At 34.5% G+C, this 11,926-nt stretch overlaps 3 protein-coding genes across 3 annotated transcripts; 2 read left to right on the top strand and 1 right to left on the bottom strand.

Annotated features, from left to right (window-relative positions):
• Positions 1–69: 69 nt before the first annotated feature.
• Positions 70–2,073, top strand: LOC104766586 (xyloglucan endotransglucosylase/hydrolase protein 4-like). The gene is made up of 4 exons (XM_010490498.3): positions 70–409; positions 698–798; positions 885–1,078; positions 1,500–2,073. The coding sequence occupies exons 1-4, from the start codon at positions 214–216 to the stop codon at positions 1,897–1,899; spliced, it is 891 nt and encodes a 296-aa protein (XP_010488800.1). The 5' UTR covers positions 70–213; the 3' UTR covers positions 1,900–2,073.
• A 3,531-nt stretch (positions 2,074–5,604) lies between these two features.
• On the top strand, positions 5,605–6,819 carry LOC104766587 (phospholipase A2-alpha-like). Its single transcript, XM_010490499.3, has 4 exons — positions 5,605–5,973; positions 6,102–6,144; positions 6,233–6,358; positions 6,470–6,819. The coding sequence occupies exons 1-4, from the start codon at positions 5,704–5,706 to the stop codon at positions 6,643–6,645; spliced, it is 615 nt and encodes a 204-aa protein (XP_010488801.2). The 5' UTR covers positions 5,605–5,703; the 3' UTR covers positions 6,646–6,819.
• A 1,400-nt stretch (positions 6,820–8,219) lies between these two features.
• SCRL16 (SCR-like 16) lies at positions 8,220–8,597 on the bottom strand. The gene is made up of 2 exons (XM_019241277.1): positions 8,531–8,597; positions 8,220–8,416 (listed from the first exon to the last, which is right to left on the bottom strand). Exons 1-2 carry the CDS (start codon positions 8,595–8,597, stop codon positions 8,220–8,222), a joined length of 264 nt encoding a protein of 87 aa, XP_019096822.1.
• Positions 8,598–11,926: the final 3,329 nt, after the last annotated feature.

Genomic DNA, 11,926 nt, shown 5'->3' on the forward strand with positions numbered 1-11,926 from the left:
GCCATTGTTAAAAAATTTAATTAAAAAAAAAATGAAATAGAAAGGTCCGAGAAACTTGAATAAGAAAATTATAATTAAAAAAATGATAATTATCGTAAAAAATAAGAGAGCCTCCTAAGAAACAAGTCGTCCTTATATAAAGCCACCCACACCCCCTTTAGCTTCTCTCACCATCATCATCATCTTTCTCTCTATCTCTTTCTAAACACACCCATGGCAGTTTCTTCATCTCCATGGGCTCTAATGGCTTTGTTTCTGATGGCTACTTCAACAATGGTGATGGCTATTCCTCCACGCAAGGCTGTTGACGTACCCTTTGGCCGTAACTACGTCCCAACTTGGGCTTTTGACCACCAGAAACAGTTCAGAGGTGGTTCCGAACTTCAGCTCATCCTCGACAAATACACTGGTACTTACTATTACCAAAAATCTAGTGAACAAAATATGCTTTGATGTTCTTTTAAAAAAATTATTTGGTACATACACAAAAGCTTTATATTTAAGTGCTACTTTTCTTGCTTTCAAAAATACATTTTCATTTCATTAGATTATGTAAATATTCCTACAAAACAATATTTAAAATTTATTATGCAGAATGTATAAAACATCTATTTTGTTTTTGTCATTCACCTTAGGCCCCAAGATCTTTGGTACACTCACTCACTAACTTTGTTACTTGTGTATTTAAAAATAACAGGGACAGGGTTTCAATCAAAAGGGTCATATTTGTTTGGACATTTCAGTATGCACATAAAGCTTCCGGCTGGTGACACAGCTGGAGTCGTCACAGCTTTCTATGTGAGTCTCTTTCACTACTAATCTAATTAATACACAGATCTCAACCTTCAAAATAATTAATTATTAATTTGTATGAATGTGTGAAGCTGTCATCGACCAACAACGAGCATGACGAGATAGACTTCGAGTTTCTTGGGAACAGGACAGGACAACCAGCAATATTGCAGACGAATGTGTTCACAGGAGGAAAAGGAAACAGAGAACAACGCATCTATCTCTGGTTCGATCCATCTAAGGCTTACCACACTTACTCCATCCTCTGGAACATGTACCAGATCGTGTATGAATTGACCTCTATCCTCTCATTACTTACATTACACATTTTATTCGTATATATTATTATATGGTGAAAAGTTGTCAGTATTTAACATGGTCCTACTACTGTTTATTATTGTTTTTTTCATTGTTCGGTGCATTTTCAAATTATTGGTATTTTTTTTCTTAACCTTGGGCGTGGCCCAATCTTGATCTTATCAAAAGTAGTAGGGTCTTGTAAGATTATCTTAGACAGAGAGACTTTTGAGTCAAAAAGTTCAACACATTTCAGCTTTTCATTTTTTTTTTTCTAATGTTTAAATGAGCCTAGCCTATGTCCCTCACTAGTCTCTGTTGTGGGGTTTTCAAATTAATAGACTATGAGAGCCATGTTTTCAACACCGGTGTGGTTTACTAAAACCGATTCATTTGATTTTCTTTATCAGATTCTTTGTTGACAACATACCAATCCGAACGTTCAAGAACTCCAAGGATCTAGGAGTGCGTTTCCCATTCAACCAACCGATGAAGCTTTACTCGAGCCTTTGGAACGCCGATGATTGGGCCACGAGAGGCGGTTTAGAAAAAACCAATTGGGCCAATGCACCTTTCATTGCATCCTACAAAGGATTCCACATTGATGGTTGCCAAGCTTCTGTGGAGGCTAAGTACTGTGCCACCCAAGGCCGCATGTGGTGGGACCAAAAGGAGTTTCGTGACCTTGACGCTTACCAATGGCGTCGTCTCAAATGGGTCCGCTCGAAGTGGACCATCTACAACTATTGTACCGACCGGACTAGGTTCCCGGCCATGCCAGTGGAATGTAAAAGGGACAGAGACGCATAAGTATTCTTGAGGGCTTCAATGGATCGGGGCATTACTATCATCATTATTTAAATTATGCTTCTGTTCAAGTGAAATTGATGTCTTGTTTGTTGGCCTGTGATGTTTATGCTATGTTTGGGCTTAAATTATTATGTTATTACTTATTATTATCCATATATATCTATTGTTTAGCTACGTTTCTTATGAGTTATGATTAGATATGATCTATCAGACTTCGAAAGTCTTATTCTTTAACGTGGTAAAAGTGCATTTGGTATAACATGATCCTGTTTTTTATTAGCCATTACAACGTGACATGCCACCTTATTCTCTAAATACATAAATAGAAACTTTTGTTAAAGCATAAACAGAATCTTGTCCCTACCTTCTTTACATGTGGGTGGTTTTCTAAACTTCAAATTACTTTAATTTATTTGAAATTTACGCATATTTTTAAACTATAAATCATAATTATAATATTTAGTTTTTATGAATATTCTATTACGTGAAAACGATAAAAAATAATTCAATGACGACACATGATTTAACTATAATGATGTGTTGGAACAACCCATTAATCCTCGGTTTGTTTCTTTAAAATTATCAAATAAATCATCAGTTTGCAAATGTTTTGATATATCGTCTATGATTTTACATTCTTCCATTTTTTAACTTAACAACATATAACATACTTGAACATAATATCATCACATCAATCAACAACATATATAAGAGGAGATAAAGTCTCTTTGTTTTGTTTGAGATCTCTCTTCTGATATTATATAGTTCTTCTTCTCCTTTTTTTCTGTCCAAGTCTTCTTTATAAAGACCACAATGAGACGATAAAGAAGGTATCGTTTCATTGAAAATACACACAAGAAAATCATATAATCAGGATAAACCTGCAAAAAGAAACGAAAACAACTACGCTAGACTATTACATTTTTTGGTTCTATTGCTTTTTTTGTGGCATATAAAAAACTTACTTGAAACACCGAGATTATAGATGTTTATTTATTTATGGCATGATTATACAAGGATGTTAGGTAAAATAGATATTCGTCCATGTGGATGTATAGAAAATCTGGATACTATACGTATCTCATTTTCCAATAGGAAAAAATAAGACAAAAAATAATATAGAAAGAAATAAAGAAAGTTGGAATAGAAGTAAACCACCAATAATGATTAGCTTCCACCAACCGGTTTTACTCCGGTTAAGCGATTCTGTATAATGAAATGAAACCACCAATAATCATATTTAATGGTGAGCTTGAGCTGTATTGTTTTTGGTAGCTCGAGAGTCAAGATTTACTAATTTACGTGTGAGGAAAACTAAATAAATGTGACGACGAAAGGGTCACTAGATTAGATAGGGGCAAATATGTAGAATCACATTCATTATTGGAGGATCATCTCAGAAATCCCTAATTTTTTTTTAGCAAATCTCCTATCTCCCTCTCTATTCTTTGTATCACTCTTTCTTTTAATGAAATATGTGCAGACTATTTTACCCTTCCTTTTTTTATCTTTTTGTTTTTTATTTTCTAAAAAAATAATCAATTACGATTTCTTTTCTTCATCAGTTATCGTCCGTCCTTTTTCACTGGAGCTCTCCAGTCTCCATCGTCACTATTTCTTCACCGGAGCTCTCCATCCCTGCTGTTTTTCACTTTTTTTTTAGTTCACGTTCTCCTTCAAAATGCAGGTGTGTTCTTCAACATAAGAATACATTCTTGATTAAATAGGGTTAGGTTTTTAATTTTGGAAATTTAAATTGGATTTTGCTTGAAATACTTAGCAAATTGGGTGTTTTACCATGGGTTATGGGTCGATTGCGCTATTTAGTTGATAAGAAATGAATCTAACTGTTGAATCGTAGTGAAAGTTGAACATCCATAAATAATTTTAAAGAAAATATAAGAATGTGTGTACTAGTAAACGTCAAAAGTAATGTTTAAATGTTTACTAAGAATGAAAATTTTAAAAATATATGAATTTTGAATTGTGATGAAAGAACCTAAACAAGTGTTTCCTTATACTTTTAAGGTCACTTTGTAAATAATAACCAAGTTAGGATGACAAAGTTATAAAATTGTAGATTTTAAACATATGAATGCATAACAAACTCATAATTATAGGTTGATAGACTTTAATCAACAATAAAACTAAAAAATATAATTTTAAGAGTGGGTAAAACTAATTAAATGGAAAAACCTCAAAAGTAGAACTATTTGCAATTGTGGTACAACTATTATACTTGGTATAACTATGTGTGAACACTAAGTGTTAACACACATATTGCACACGTGGTAATACAATTCAGATATTTTTTTTATTTGTTTTTTTGTCAGCTGCACGTGTGGTTTTTTTTTCTTTCTCTGCAACAAATTCGGACTACTTTTATCTAGTTTTATCAGTATTACAAAAACATAATAGTTATACCTATATATACCAGTATTACTAAAACCCATAAATTCAATTTGAATGAGATCCAAAACAAACAAATCATGAATCTTTCCTTAACCAAAACGAATGAGTTTTATCTAGTTTTACTAGAGATTTTCATTCTGCAAAATTTGTTTTTTTTTTCCCAAACGAAGTTGAATATTGTAGATTAATCGTATAAATAAATAAAAAACTTGTAAAACTGGTTTACTACCCAATTTTAACTGACAATACACTAGTTTTATCTAGTTATACTATTTTACTATCCATAAATTCAAATAAGAGCATAAACCCAGAATTTATGGACTTGTTTCCCTATTTCTTCCTGCAATAAGAAACGATGAGCCCTTCGTTTGCATAGTCACTCCGAGCGAGATTCTAGATGTATGTGCCACCGATCTCTCTTCATCGTGACGTTTGCAAAATACCTCTTCCTTCTACCTCTTTGTTTGTTTGGGCTTGCAAATCTTCTACCTATGAACTTTGAGCAATCTTCGTCCTCTTTTTCCCCACCTTGTTTTAGCCATTTTCGAGTAGTTATCGTTGAAATCTTGCAATAAACATAAAAAAAAGTATTATCAAGTTCTATTAATATTTCAAAATCACACTAGTTTTACCTAGTTATACTAGTATTACTACCCAGAAAAATCAAATATGAACATAAACCCATAATTCACAAATTATAATCCCAAAGCTTGTTTTTTGGACTCATCTTCCTTATCAATCGAACACAATAACAAAATACCTCTTCGTTTGTTTGGGCTTGCGAATCTTCTACCTATGAACTTTGAGCAATCTTCGTCCTCTTTTTTCCCACCTTGTTTTAGCCATTTTGGAGTAGCTAGAGAGTAGTTATCGTTGAAATCTTGCAATAAACATAAAACGAAGTATTACCAAGTTTTATTAATATTTCAAAATCACACTAGTTTTACCTAGTTATACTAGTATTACTACACAGAAATTTAAATATGAACATAAACTTAGAATTCACAAATTATAATTCCAAAGCTTGTTAATTTGACACATCTTCCTTACCAATCAAACACAATAACAAAATACCTAGTTTTTCAAATTTCACGAAATCGATTTTGAGATAATAGTTTGAGAAATAATGGATGAGAACGATGAAAAAAAAATGTAGCAGTTATTTGATTTTAAATTTTTTTTAAAAAAAATTATAAGTAATTATATGTTTGTGGATTAGATCCCATAGATATTGGATGGGTGGATAAAGCCCATATAATATATGTAATATTTATATGTTTGTTAGGATAGTAAGATAATAGGCATACTTTTTAAATTAAAAATAATTCTAAAAGAAATTGTTTTTGGGGAAGGCAGTTTTGAGATTTCTAAAAAAAATTGGGGACTTTTGACATGAAAACTCTTCATTATTGTGCCATTACCAAACATATGAGTCACGAGATAGAAGAAGCCAAAGAGAGAGTCACAGGCTCTTCGTCTTCTACCTTCTTCCTTACTCATTTCATTTTCACCAAAACCAAAGTTATATTCTTCTCACTTTCCGAGCTTTCCAGTTCAACTATGGCGGCTCCGATCATACTTTTCTCTTTCCTTTTCTTCTTCTCTGTCTCCGTCTCTGCGCTTAACGTCGGTGTTCAGCTCACACATCCCTCCATTTCCTTGGTCAGTCACACTTAACCGATCATATACAGTATGATGCTTTCATATTCTAGTATAAACCGGGAATTTTGGTACTTGCTATGTCCTTTGGTTTAGATCCGGTTTATAATGATCTTGATTTGTATTGGCAGAGTAAAGAATGTAGCCGGAAATGTGAATCAGAGTTCTGTTCAGGTAACATAATCTCAAAGCTGCTTCTCTTTGTAAGAAAAATTTGCTTATGTATGCATGAGACATGATTATAATCTGTAAAATTGGACAGTGCCTCCATTTCTGAGGTATGGCAAGTATTGTGGACCACTTTACAGTGGATGTCCTGGTGAAAGACCTTGTGATGGTCTTGATTCTTGTTGCATGAACCATGATGCTTGTGTCCAATCCAAGAATAGTAACGAACCCCAACGACTCTCTCTATTTCTAATTCTACTCCCACTTATACCTATATATAAAGTGTTACATTTTTTTAACTTATATAATATATGTTATTATTAATGTGTAGATGACTATCTAAGCCAGGAGTGTAGTCAGAAGTTCATTAACTGCATGAACAATTTCAGCCAGAAGAAGCAACCGACGTTCAAAGGTAACAAATGCGATGCTGATGAAGTGATTGATGTCATCTCCATTGTCATGGAAGCTGCTCTTATCGCCGGCAGAGTCTTCAAAAAACCCTAACTATATAATATTTTTCTACTTAATTGTTTCTCTTGTTTTCTTTCCCTCAAGATATTTTCCTAGTTTATCCATTTTACGAAGAAAAAAAAACTAATCTTAAGTATAATACTATACTGTAGTACTTTTTCTTTCTTTCTTGTGTCTGATAAAATATACTATAGTTTTTTTGTAAAACGCCTAAGGCTTTGTTAGAAGAATAGTGTAGCTGTCCGTGATCAGAAGTAGGGTCGGGAGGAATAAGCGGGCAAGGTGAACAAATGGTTTTTTTTGGGTCTCCAAACAGATTTACTTACATTACTTGCATGGTGGGATTGTTAAATTGAAGCTATATATCTACGCAATTGCAAATGGTTATATACGAACCATTGCAATATAGTTTATAGGACAACTGTAATGACGGATTCATGAAATCTATCCGTAAATATGATAAGAGGAAAATGAGGCAATAAGATACGTTAGACCTGATGATCAGCTAATGACTTCCAAGTTCTTCCAAAACTTGCGTTCATTTCTTATTGTTTAACTTGTTGCTAAAGTTTCTTTGGTTGATTGGGTAAATGTATATTTTTTCATCTGGTTATATATATTTTTCTCATGTACTAAATTATATATGTCAGTTCTTATTTGATCACTTTATTAACTCAAGTTATTTATATGAAATCATATATTATATATATAGATAAATTTCTTCTTAGTTCACTAATAGTTCACGCTCTGGTCTACAGTATCTAGCGGCAGAGGAATAACCTTTTCCATAACCATATCACAAATCTGCCGCTAGCTATCTTCAGAGATATGTGATAATCGATTCCATCTCAGCGAAGAGAAGATCAAAGAATTTCATAAATCTTATGGCTCTTGGGCTCAACTAATAGACTTTGGGCCTGATTGGTTACAATTGTAGCTTTAAATTCTTGACTCTAGATTTTAAGCCGTAGACCTTGGGGCGGTAGCGGTAAATAATTTGGTTGTAAAAATTAAAATTTTGAAAATCTTAAAATTGTGGGATTTAAAAAAAATGCTTTCTACAGCTAAAAAAATGAAATAAGGAAATATTTTGGCTGTGGAAAAATTAAGGAAAGCCAAAGCTCCTAAAGGTTGATTGGATCCATTTTAAACATGAGTAATTTCTATATTTGTTAATGTTTTTAAAATACAAGTATCTAAAAAGCAAAGTGAACGATTGTTTTCACTAACATCAGTAAGTTTTTACTTAACAATTGGGTGTGTATTTTTAGTAATAAAATTTTCCAAGCAGTTAGTTAGATAAATGGAAGAAAGAGTCATAAGAGATGATAAAATACTTCAACTCAATTATAATTGTCCAATATTATACCTCAAGTTAACCAAAAAATGGAGTGAAAAATAATTAATTGAGACACTCATACTATTTTATGAATGATGAATCCATCTACTTTTAATAGAATAAATTTATAACTAAAATTTAAAGAAAAACTATATATATATATATCGCTTACTATATAAACACCAAAAACACTTTAAAAGAATTTTTTTTTGTAACTCCTTTCTTAGTCATTAGTCAATAATTATTGTTTCAAATCTATTAGTAAAACTTAGCAACCAGGACGACCACTATAACATGTGCAGAAATGCCAGCCTTGAAATTTCCCAAGCATTTCGCTACAATCGCAACGCTTAGCTTTGAACAGTTTAAGTAGTTTCATATCGTTTAGGCACGTCTTGGTTCCGTCAGCGCCACATTTTCCACGGTACCTTTGTCCAACTTGACATCCTGTTGGTTTCCCTTGTCCTATTTTTAGTAAACCACACAAATAAAGTTTAAATTTAAAATTGTATTTTCTTCAACATTTTTAGTAGAAATAATCAATACCAAATTAAAATCAAATGAACGATAGTATAATACCTTTAACATGGTTTACAACAATGAACATAAAAACACATAAGACTATAAATGAAGTAATAGATTTCATGATTCGAAAAACTAACAAAAAACGTTTATTTTACTTGCATTATGTTTTTACTCTTAATCTTGTTATTGTTATATATATATTTTGTCCTTTCTATACACTCACAATAAATATACTCAACACACACTAAAAATAGATTTTTACTAAACAAGATAAAAAAATTAAAAGCAAATGTGGCCGGGCCAAGTCAAAAGATCGGTGTGCTTCATTTTGCTTTATTTTTAGAAAATATTTTCTTCCTTGTGGAAAAATAATTGAAGAAAAGATAATGAGATTTTATTTATTTTGCCATTTTATCACTTAAACCTTTTGAATGTGTCATTTTCACTTAAATTTTGTGGATTTGCTATTTTTAACTTTTTTTAAAATGTGTGTGTTTTATGTTTTTTTCTTCCTAATATGCATACTTCATAACAAATACTAAGCTTTATAAATATATCCTCCCAGTGTCGGTAGACACAAACGCCCTCGGCATCACTTTTATCGATTCTCCCTTGACAAAACGCTAACTCCAACCGTTATCCTACGACCAAACACACAATAAAATGCTGGTGTCAAACGACACCACCATGGTGTCGCTCGACGCCCAAATCTTGCAACAAAACGTATGTGTAAAACCTCCGTATTAACATCCGGTTAATTAACAAACTAACTATTCAGTTCACAAACCCACCTATGGATATGGAGCTTGTAGCACCAGGAAGCTCTCCACCAAATTCAGCCAAATCATACTTTATTTCATCCTCCAAACGTTGTCTCGAAGTAACCATTCCAGACTAGTCCGCACTGTCCATCTATAAGTGTAGTTGTCGAAAAACACCAACCTAGAAACCATGATCAAAACCTCCCTTCAAACTTCTTTTCGCCACAAAACCCTAATCCGTTACAACCTTCGATTCTCTAATTGATCTAACACCAAAAGAACACAACTTACCAAGATAAGAGAAATGAGAGAGCCTCCTTGTCACTCTCAATACACCACAAGTATTCCCATCCTTCCCAACACATATGAAGAAGATGAATCTCCTTTTCTCCTCCTCTAATGCCTAAAGCACAAGATATCTTCCTCCAACATCCTTGACAAACAACAAGAGAAGCTCCTCCTCAAGCCCACTGCTCGATCTCCTCTTCTCCCTCGCGCCAAGACCTTCTTCCTTTTCCCGTCAATCCCCAAACCATCTCCTTTTTCATCCCTTCAAAGAGAGAACCCACAACTCTCTTCTCTCCTTCTAGGGCACGAGGCAGCTCTCGAAGAAACCTTTAAACCAAAGAGGAGTTCTCCTAATATAGGGAAGGTTTAGGGTTGTAACACCCCGACCGCCACCTCTTAGTGGACCCTATGTCCACTCCTAGTCCATGGGCCCATCTTTTTTAATGGGTCAATTCTTTTAAACCTCTCTGCATGTCCCTGAAACCGGTCACAATTCACCCCCACTAACAGATCACAATGTCTTTGTTGTGCACCAAGACCGTCACCCCCAATGGTGTGAGCCTACTCGACTCCACACTCATCTAGGTTCGGCTCTGATACCAATTGTAACGCCCCAACCGCCACCTCTTAGTGGACCCATGTCCACTCCCAGTCCATGGGCTCACCTTCCTTAATGGGGCTCACGTCCTCTCACTAGGCCTGTGATCCCACCCATATCTGACGGCCAGTTTGCTACGTCTAGGAGGCTTTAAAGACTTGTTACTATCCCTACAAATCACCACATGACCTTTCCTTTTGTTTTGTTCTCACTCGCACAGTTCCAACAAACACTTCCCGAAAGGTCACCCATCCTGAGACAACTCCAGCTCAAGCACGCTTAACTCTGGAGTTCTCTCAACCCTTGACCAAAAAGATACATGCACTTTGGTGACATAGGTGGCCAAATCAATTCTTTAAACCTCTCTGCATGTCCCTGAACCGGGGTGTCACAAGGGTTTCCTCCAAAACCACACTAAACTGCCCTTAAAACCAAAGACGAACCAACCATGCAACCTTTAAACTCGACAGTTTCGAACTGAAAACTGGAATTCGGTTCACGAGCGTTACAATTTTACCCATTCAACAATCTATTCGTCCTCGAACTGAAACATCATTGATCCATAAGACGCATCCCACCACCATCGTAATGGTTCAGTCAATAACCCTGACTATCGGGTCCACACAATCTCGAGAATGAACCACCATCAACCTCTAAGGTCAACATCCAGTCATTATGCTTATACTCACATCCTAGACAATATTTGGTCCCAACTCATCTAGTCTCAGGTTAACACCTTCGAGCTATACCACTCTCACTCTCAGACCACCGTCATCAAGTCATATTGTCTCACTCTCAGATTATAATCCTTGAAATCTCGGTATCAGAGGAACTATTCATCCCCTTAGGAGAATTAATCATCTCCATAGGAGAACCACCATCTCCTCTGCCACTCTCAGTGCCACAAACTCTCGAGCTATCAGTATCTAGGGGAATCACCATCCCCTCAGGAGAACTAATCATCTCCTCAAGAGTTGTTCATGATCCACCATTGAATCATGTATTTTTCTATGTTTAACCTATGAATGAATGAATGATGACAAACATACAGACATAGGCTTTGATGGTCTGATGAGGTGAAAGGTGTTTCAATACCCTTATGTAGTTGCAACATAAAGGATGTCAAACCATAAAAAGTGAGAAATGAAAACAATCAGGATGTGGACATGCATTCAATTCAAGCCAGATATGATTATGATTTTGTTACTAACAACCTAATGACAATAATGAAATGCAGAATGATGAACTACTAAGAACAGACTAGATACAAGATAACTAACAACTCAATATGCAATAACAACTACTGAACAAAACAGAAATGAATGCAATGGATCAGGAATGAAACAGAATGTAAAGCAAGCAAGCCAGATGGTGCTCAACCAAGCACTCGACCGAGCTCAATAAGAGTGTGGTCGAGTGATGCTAAAACGAAGAACAAAGACTACTTAACAACCCATAATGAAACTAAACAGAACCAAAAACAGATAAAACCAATGAAACAGACAACCACTAAACAAAAAAGGTCCTAGAGATGGGATTCATGGGCTGGTATCAAGCTATAACTACCTAGACTGTTCAACAAAACTCAATCAATATGAGATATCTCTAGACAATGATCTCTTATACTTACTAATCCACTCTTATGACAATAGTAATCATGTTTAAACACTCTTAGACCTAGTTCTCACTATCTAAGACATAAATAAACATGCATTAACGATCCAAATCATCCTTTGTCAAAAACCATCGTAGACAACTAATCTCTTAGGCTATGCACATTAATCTCTAGTATTAGTCTATCCA

Source organism: Camelina sativa, chromosome 19, assembly GCF_030686135.1.
Source record: "Camelina sativa cultivar CO46 ecotype springtype chromosome 19, ASM3068613v1".
Lineage (NCBI taxonomy): Eukaryota > Viridiplantae > Streptophyta > Magnoliopsida > Brassicales > Brassicaceae > Camelina > Camelina sativa.